General features: G+C 40.8%; 1 protein-coding gene across 1 annotated transcript; it reads left to right on the forward strand.

Annotated features, from left to right (window-relative positions):
* The first annotated feature begins 3653 nt into the window (after positions 1-3653).
* Positions 3654-9150, forward strand: LOC148814141 (uroplakin-3b-like). The gene is made up of 6 exons (XM_088906958.1): positions 3654-3875; positions 4870-5028; positions 5564-5795; positions 6277-6359; positions 6842-6971; positions 7860-9150. Exons 1-6 carry the CDS (start codon positions 3809-3811, stop codon positions 8005-8007), a joined length of 819 nt encoding a protein of 272 aa, XP_088763084.1. The 5' UTR covers positions 3654-3808; the 3' UTR covers positions 8008-9150.

Genomic DNA, 9150 nt, shown 5'->3' on the forward strand with positions numbered 1-9150 from the left:
TTTAACATCTGACAATAAACAAGACAATTTGGAAGATTGCAGCAGGGGGATGTGTGCCCAGCTGCACTCATTTCTACTACTTCTTTTTTCACAAGTTGTTTAGCCAAGGGGAGCTTGGTGCAAGCATGGTTCTGCATCAGTTACATCACTGTTTTGCCTCAACACCGGAAGATGGCCACAACCAACGAGTCATAGAGAGTTCATCATCATTCCAAAGAGTCCATTCTTCAGCTTGTGGGTGAAAAAGGACTGCTTCTCACCTGTAGCTGAAGGACTTCCAGATATCAGTGCAGACTTTACCGATAAGACATAACGGAAAAAAGGCTCAGGTGTAAATGTGAATTGCTTGCCCCAGAGCCTGGGGGACATTTTTTCTCCAAAAGATCATCTTCTAGAAAGGGAACTGTAACCAACGTTGTTATGTTTCAGTGATCAGCATGGATTTGAATCCTACATGATCTAACTGGCCTTACTGTACCCAGATAAGTGTGGCACTAAGCTTGGTACACGTATGGCAGCATTGTTTTCATCTTTTACCAGCTGACAGTGTCAATTTCCGTTAATCGCACACACTTTTCAATTTCAATATTCACTTGAAGTGGTGTTGCAGAATTCCCGGTGTCCTCTAGGTGGAACCCTATCATCAGACTACACTGAGGCACTTGCTCACATTAGTCATCTGCCTGTCAGTGTGAAGAACATAGTCAAACATTAATCTTGAATGTTAATTAACCCTGGAAAGGATCCTATGCGTGAAATTCAGAGCAGAAACAATAAATGCTGAACTAATCATATGGGTAATTAAATTATGGAGCATAATGGATCGTAATTTCATGTTTTCTCATGGTTAGCAGCCTTTTAAGTCATTACCAATTTTAACTCTTGTCATTCAGTGATATGCATGTTAAATAAGGTCAAACAAGTGGATTTTCCAATAAGGCTGAAAAAAAAGAGAGCCATACAGGTGGAAGTAAAATACTAAAAGGCTTTGAACACAAGTCTACATTGTTGGGGGCTTACTGCCCTTTAAGTCAGCTATCCACAGACCAAACATGTTGAAACTGTGAACTTCAGATCTGAGCTTTCCACAAACCCCATTGCAATACTGTGAGCAAACAAATACTGAGACAAGATCAAGGAGAGTGATTTCTTACTTGTCCTGTGCAATGCTTGAGCTGACCGGCTTTGCACAAAAAGAAATATAATCTGTTGCTTCTGCTCTAGCTAGCACTCCATCTACTCAACACAGACAAATTGTCTCTGAAACGGCCTCTGAGGGCTGAATAAACTGCAGAGCCCTTGTCATGCTTTACAAATAGACAAGGAGCCTTGTTCAATGTTGAACTGCACAAAATCAGGCAAGAGAATCACACTGAAAGCTTCATGTTGAGGCTTGTTGATCTCCAGGAACCATCTCAAAATCTTATAGCGCCTTCTCTTACTACCTTGAGATTGGTTCCAAATACAATATCTCATTACTGTCTGCAGTAGAAGCATTAACATATTGTAGCTAGTTCAATTCTCGCAGTAAAGTGTTTCTAGTACTAAGTATGACTTGTCTCTTTGTGCCGTCAAAAACCTCTACAATAGGGTGAAAAGCCTGCCTGGTAGATCTGAGTGCATGTCCTGCATCAGGTTGCCAGGATGACCATTACAAGAGCAAAGTAAAGGGCATTTATGTCTTTTGTGTGTGGTGTCTGTTTATACCCTTTGTCTGCGTGTTTAGATTGTTCTTCCCCTGAGCTCCATGCTTGTGGTTACACGCCTCTGGTTGAAGATCTATGCCACCAGGTACGATAAGGTTTGCCTGTTTGTGCAAGAGCCCCACCTTTTAGTGAATGTTCCAGTTGTGATCAAATGAACACTGTACCTGTTTTTCCAGATGCTGTCTAGTTGGATAATTGTGGCCAAGATTCAGGTTTCTGATCTCTGATTTTCCCAAGCTTTTTTAGGAATTTGCTTTTAATTTTTGTACAGCCATATAATGTGAAGAACCTAGAACTGTGTTGATATTCTAACACAGATAACACCCTTCAGACTCTTTGTAAAGTGTGAAAGGCAAAAAAAAAACAGATTCCTAACACTCAACAGAACACTGCAGCCTCACAATCTCCAAATCAAGTGATGAAAATTCCCACTTGACCCTGAAAGCGAAAGCATTCACACTGGATCTGCCTTTTTGAGCTGGAAATACAATTTATTGACAAATTATTGACAAGTTGTTTTTTTTTCTGAAGTGGGCTGTGACTGTACAATGGACATCGATAACAGAGCACATGTCCTTAACTGACGTACAAATGGGTGGTACCTTAAAATTAATAGAAAAAAATGTGCAAAAGAAAGAAGTTACAGTAGTGCTTCAATTCCATGGCACCCAGTAACACAGCACTTCTCAGCTGATTCCTCGCTGACATACCCAGTTATGGACGGCACTCGTGGTGTTGGGAACAATGATAGACCTGAATACCACTCCATACCTTGGCTGACGCTGAATGGCTCTGCTCAGTTTCAGCAAGGAGATTAAGTGTATAACCCAAACATGGAGTGAGTCACGTCCTGGAAAGAGCTTCAGCTCATTGTTTCAGTTGTTTTGCAGTCAGGTTTTATTCAGAGTGGGACAGGTAAAGGAGAAGTAGTAACCTAGATCTTTTTTATTTTATTTTTTTCATGCGGGGCATGATTTCTAAGACTGCAAGTGTTTTTAACCATGTTTGTTTCACAGACCGCAGGATGCAGACAAGATAAGGAAGTCCTCCCCATACAGTTTTATGTGCAGAAGATCACGGTTTCATTATATTAGTGCGGGTGATGATTTCTGTGTTTTTTGCCTAAAACATTTACTTATCTGGACCACAAAATCTGTCTCCAATGCTAAAGGACACCTGTAGAACTGGAGATTTGGGTTTAGAAGAATGGAGGGTTAAGGCAGTGAAATAAAAGCATTAGGAATGAGCAGGTATTTAGCTTGATTGCTTAAAGTATTAAAGTGCTTTTTTACATCATCAGTAAACTTCTGCAGCTTCTTCAATCTCACCTGGATGGGGTCTTTTTAGATGTACTAACCATACTAACAGCAATGGATGATGAGTGTTGTTTTTATTTCATTGTTCTTCGAGTAATATTGTGAAAATATCGAACTTTTTAAATGGGTTGTGAGTCATAACATCTAAAGAACGCTAAAATGATTTTATCTAATGTGTAAATATGAAAGTGAATGTATCAAAAGTAAAGGGATACTGGCTAAAAATCTCAAATATGTATATATCATGTGTATATATACATAGTATTACTCGATCTTTGTGGCAAGGCTAAGCAAATATCTTCAAGTACTGCTGTTCTAGAAATACTAGGTTTCTCTAGAAAAAAATACACTACAAATGTGAATGCGTAAATATTAAATAATTTAAATATTATAATTAAATATTAGTTTCGTATTGGGTTTTAAAAAGAACTGGAATGTATTGCTAACTTGAAAAGGGCGATTTTCCAAAAGCTTCCTAACAAATTTCAGGTACAAGCCTCCTTAGATGAATTTTCTTGCATTTAAAGAGGTTAACACTCAAATTATGTGACTTGAAAAATTCAAACACGTATCACAACTTTTCCAAGAAGAACCTGTTCTGTGAGGTTTGCTGTCCCGCCTTCGGGTTCGACGCCTCAGCTAAAACATCCACCACATCGCGAATGAGCGACACCCCTCCCTGTCTTTTCAACCGCTCCTATTTGCACGCTCTCGGACTAATCTACCGGATTAACAACAATTAATCAAATTGACTTATTGTCTATCCAGTCTGCAGCTATCGAAGCCATGAGCTCTGTCCTTGTGGTCACCTTTATGTCCGTCTGGTTTAGAGTGGCAAAAGGTCTAAGTACAGGTAAGGTTGGCACTTTAAAATTAATATCAGTTTAAGGTTTAGTTTATGCTGTTATTTTCACTTAGTTTTCTGTTTTCCTACAGGAAAACTAAAAATGTTAACGCAAGTGGCGTCAGTGAAAATTAATTTATACTGTACTGAATGGCGCTAATTTAACTTAAAAGCCGAAGGTAATGGGTGCGTATCTGGTAAAGGACTTTCCTCTTATGGTGCTCAATTTAACAATATATTTTATGCACCGTTAGCTAAATGCATTCGAAATAACATTTGCAATGGTCGCCGAAGGGGTAGGTACAAACAGTAGAAATTGGCATTCTCATATGAGGGATTTTAACTCTTTCAGTAGTATGTCGCTATTTTAGCAGAAAATGCACTGGGCATCTGTTTGTGCAATCATGCTTTCTCGTTATGACGATTAAGTCAGAACCGCCAGAGAAAAAGTTAAACCTGAAAGAATCTAGGGGGAAGTTGACATAAGATTTGACATATTAGATTTTTATAACTGGTTTAACGTGACAAACTCACGAGGAAGCGCCGTAAACCTACGTTTTGTAAATACAGTAGACAGTCCACCGCCTGTATTCATTTATCCCAACATTGAAATTCTGCGTCAGACTTGCTTTTTCTGTACTTATGGTTGTCTTACTGTAGATGCATTGTATATTCAATGTTACAAAGAGAAAATGAAAGGTCACACATAAGGGGCACCATCCATTTTTCCATTTTCTGTGTTGGACAGTTTATTGCTGTGTTTAAAGTTCTTAATTTTACATATCATTTATCTAAGTTTTCCAGCTAATGTATGCATTGTTCAGAGGCTAATAAATTTCTATTTGATAGCAATCAGAGAAGACCTTACCTCATTTCCTTTCTCCCCTCCTGTAACTGGTTTGGTGTCTCTCTGGAATGGCACGATAAACAAGAAGCAGGAGGTGAATTAGCCAATCTAAAGTACAGAACATATTCCTAAAGCTGACTTCTCTCTTGCTCTCAGTCCCGTATGCCCCAGAAGTCACTCCCCACAATCTGCTGGGCAGAGTCACCAGCACAACCCTCACGCTGCAACAGCCTCTGTGTTTCTTCAACAACCTCAGTGGCCTCCCCTGTACTCCAGATAACTGTGAAATCTGGCTGGTCATTGCTAGAGGTGATGGTGAGTAAAAGCCAGTCTGAGATTTCTTTTCTTGTTTGTATGACATAGAAATGCTACTGGCTTAGCATCCTTAGTTGACCAGTCACTGCTGGTCCAGTGTCTTTGGTGAAATACTGCATGTATGGTCATATCTGCAATGAGCCTGAGCCATTCATGATATGAGGACAGTTACTGTTAGTGCAGAATTCAGGGAAAAGGAGTTGTCTGGGAAGGTGGCAATGGGGCTGCAGTTCTCTTCAGACTCTGCACAGCAGGAACTAGTCTGGGTGACCCAGTAACTTACAGTATAATTTGCCGGGTTTATAAAACAAGTAAATGTTTGCGACTGATTATTTGTGGTCTATGAAAAAGGAAATAAATGAGCAACATTCTGTGGATTACATTTTTAAAATCTCCCCACAGAAGCAAAAGATCATGTAAACATGTGGTTCAGGTTTCTTCTTTTACAGTGTTAGTGATCAAGTCCAGTATAATGGTTGTTCCACTGGGGTCGTGGGCAGTAAAATGACGTTAGATACTTGTTTCTCAAATACAGGAGTGTCAAAATTTGAAGCCATTAAAGGAAACCCCAGTGTCTTGATGAGCTCCCCCTATCCAGATGCCTTCAGAAATAACTCCTCACCTAATTACTTCTTGACCAAGATGGGTGTTCAGAATACGTTTCCCTGTGCTGAGTCCACAGGTTTCAGGTTTTTTAGAGTTGGGGATGAGGGCTTGTGCTCCACCAGCAACTGCAATGGGATCTTGCCTGCTGGCTCCACTGTCAGGTAACGAGACAAGGCCACTTTCGTCTGCTGTGACGTATCTCTTAAAAATGGTCATCCTGAGGTTATAAAGCACAAATTAAGATAAAAGGTAAAAGGTAATACCTTCTGCTTCATTCAATTGCAAATATTCTGCCACTGTGTGCATGTGAGGGCTCAACCATATAATTACAATCGGAGAACCCTGTCTATTTGCTTGTTCCAGCCTCCTCCCCTCCTTACCCAAAAGTTTAACATCATAAGCAAAGGCCTATACTTTTTAAAGGAAATCCAAGCCTTCTATTTTTTTTAAATGAGATACACAAATCAGTTAGAAATGATAAATTATGTTTAGCTAGTTATTCAGACTTAATATTTCAAAGCTGGTGGACCTCAGCTCCTTGGTATAACACTAATATAGGATAATGAAAATGTTCCCTGAAGTATCCTAATGTTCTTCATTATTTAATGAGGTGAAAGGTGCTGTTTCTCCTTTTTGTTTCAGAGCAAAGTATGTTCTCCTGGATCCTGGTTCAAAACAGGTGGTATCTGAGTCACAGTGGTCCAGTCCCATCTCTCTGATAGCGTGTAAGTATCAGTCCATGTAGGGTTATGTCACCCATGATCCACATTTAGGTTTGTGTGAATGCTCCCTGCTCTTTACAGTCTGATTTAGTTTATTTCTTTTAGTTTATTGTCGGTAGCAGGGATAGCTCACCAAACTTTGCTAAAAAGCTCATGTACATGTGCCCCTGGGCAACACACAACTAACAAGATACAAGATTGACACATAAAAAATCTAAAAAATGCATAATAAAATAGAAAATAGACATTCCATATGGTGAGGAGTACAAAAATAACGGCATGATACAATGTATGATGTGCTTGAAAAGGGTGTGAGTAATTTAAGAATAGCATATGTTTATTTGCATTTCTTCTTAATCTGAAACTTTATGAAAATATGGCTGCTTCTTTCACATAATAAACACATGCAAGTCATTGGCAAACCCTTTAGCACAAAGTCATGCTTGGGTTTGATGTTCTACTGGGCTTCATGTGTCTCTTCTCAGTGAGCGACTCTGCTGGTATTGACGAGTGGATCGGAAAGCGATCGGGAGGAATGATCGTGGTGACGTCCATCCTGTCCTCTCTGCTTGCCATCCTGCTGCTCTTTCTGCTCACGGCCTTTGTCCTGAGATGGTAAGATATCCAGTAAGGTTAAGATCGGACAGCAGCTATATCAACCTGCAATTCACAACTGGCAGCCTGCTGAAGCTCAGCAGTGAGCCTGGCCGGTACCTGGATGGGAGACCTCCTGGGAAAGCTAAGGCTGCTGCTGGAAGAGGAGTTAGTGGGGCCAGTAGGGGGCGCTCACCCCACGGTCTGTGTGACGGGGACACTATGCTGTAAAAAGGCACCGTCCTTCGGATGTGATGTAAAACTAAATGTCTGAGGTTGTTAAAAATTGTTTCTCTACAAGAGTAGGGGTGAACCCTGGTGTCTTGGCCAAATTTCCAATTGGCCTTTACCTAATAATCCCCATCTCTGAACTGACTTCATCACTCTGTTCTCCTCCCCACTGAGAGTGGGTGTGTGGGGAGAGTACTGGCGTACTATGACTGCTGTCGCATCATCCAGGTGGGGCTGCACACTGGTGGTGGAGGGGAGGGAGTCCCCATTACCTGTAAAGCCCTTTGAGTGGATTGTCCAGAGCAGTGCTATATAAGTGTAAGGAATGATGATGATCATCATCACTCAGAACGAATAATAATAATAATTATAACAATAATAATCATCACAATCATTGTTATTATGTTTTTGCTCTTGGCACGGTTTTCCTCTCACACAGGAGTCCCCAGACCCAGTCACTCAGTATAAAGAGTACTCTATAGTACTGTATATAGAGCAGGGGGTGTGCCTTAGCTCTTCAAGAAGTCAAAAGGTTGAAAAGAGACATATAACTTTAATTTATAAATGCCAGCTTTGGATTCTTTATCCTTCCTCTGTCTAGTATTATTGATTTATTGAATTCTTCAGTCTAGGTCTGATACTTTGTTAATCTCCTTCCAACGCTCTGTTGTTTTGCAGTACTGGCTTCCAAAAAGTGAAGCAGGATGTGACGATGCCACCTGCTCTGGGCTCCGTTCGCGTTAAGAAGTACAGCACCCATAACGTGAGAAACGCAGAGGCTGTCCACAGTCCGGGAGTGGCTCACACTGTGACCACTCGTACTTGAGCCCCTCAAGTCCTTCAGCCTAGTCCAGCTGCCCCCATGTCCCTCCCTTCTTCCAAGCTGCCGCTCAGCACTGGAGAGAGCGTGGCATTAAGCAGCCACATGCAGTTCGCTACTCGCTTGAGGTGTGATTTTTTTCCTTCATTTTTTTTTGCTCCTAACAAAATCTGAGGACTCAAAATGCACATCAAAACCCGTCGAAACTGGGCAGCTGAAAGCTAAGAGGAGGAAATAGGTTTGTGCTGCACAAAGCAGAGGAAACCCCTAGCAAACTGTTGTGATTTATAACTGGAACCTTAATATTGCCCCATAAATTGATCAATATTTGTATCATGATTCTTATTCTCTTATCTCTTTCACTCTTGTGGGTTGTGAGATCTTTTCTCAGCATGTAGTGTATGTTTATAGTAAGCATTTCAAAAGTCATACTCATTTCATTCTTTGTGGCAGAATATTTATTATAAAATTCTTTGTATTTTCTGTTTTTTGTTTTTATTTTCATAGACAACCAGAGATATAAACAGAGGTGGTGGGGAACGTGTACACATCTAAGTGGATTTGTCATGATGAAATCATGATACACAGTAGCACAGAAGCAGTGTTTCTCCTGCATTGAGAATTCTCCACTTTGTCGTGCAGAATTCACCTCCATCCTTTCCCATAACTGCTTTATCCTCCAGCAGGATGTCCCAGCTCTGGCTCGAGGGACCCCTCACTGATTGGATTTTGTTCCAGTCAAGCCAACAAGGAACTAAACCCAACAGATTCTGGGGTCCCCAGGAGTAAAACTGGGACCCCCTGTTCTAGAGGATCACAGTGAGTCAGAACCTGAACAGGGTGCAAGGTGGGACCACAGGGGTTCCACACGCAGGTCTCACACATGCATATAGGAGACAATCCAGAGACACCAGTTCACCTAGACAGCATATGTGTGGATAGCGAGAGGAATCAGGCTGGCCAGGTAAACCCCAAGCAAACACAAGGTGGACACGCACACACTACACACCCAGAAACCTGTAGCTGTGAAATGACACCACTGCTCACTGTGCCATTACAGAATACCAGGATGTTTATTTACTGATATTGTTTCAAGCAATGGCAGTAACAAGTTTATTATAATGTAATAAAAAAAACCTTTGTATGAAA

Source organism: Atractosteus spatula, chromosome 27 (assembly GCF_055471065.1).
Source record: "Atractosteus spatula isolate fAtrSpa1 chromosome 27, fAtrSpa1.hap1, whole genome shotgun sequence".
NCBI classification, from domain to species: Eukaryota; Metazoa; Chordata; class Actinopteri; order Semionotiformes; family Lepisosteidae; genus Atractosteus; species Atractosteus spatula.

Bases quoted from the DNA above. Each gene is read 5' to 3' on its own strand.
- LOC148814141 (XM_088906958.1), top strand. From the start codon at position 3,809: ATGAGCTCTGTCCTTGTGGTCACCTTTATGTCCGTCTGGTTTAGAGTG. The intron at 5,029-5,563 runs GTGAGTAAAAGC...TCTCAAATACAG, and splicing joins GGTCATTGCTAGAGGTGATG to GAGTGTCAAAATTTGAAGCC. The intron at 6,972-7,859 runs GTAAGATATCCA...GTTGTTTTGCAG, and splicing joins ACGGCCTTTGTCCTGAGATG to TACTGGCTTCCAAAAAGTGA.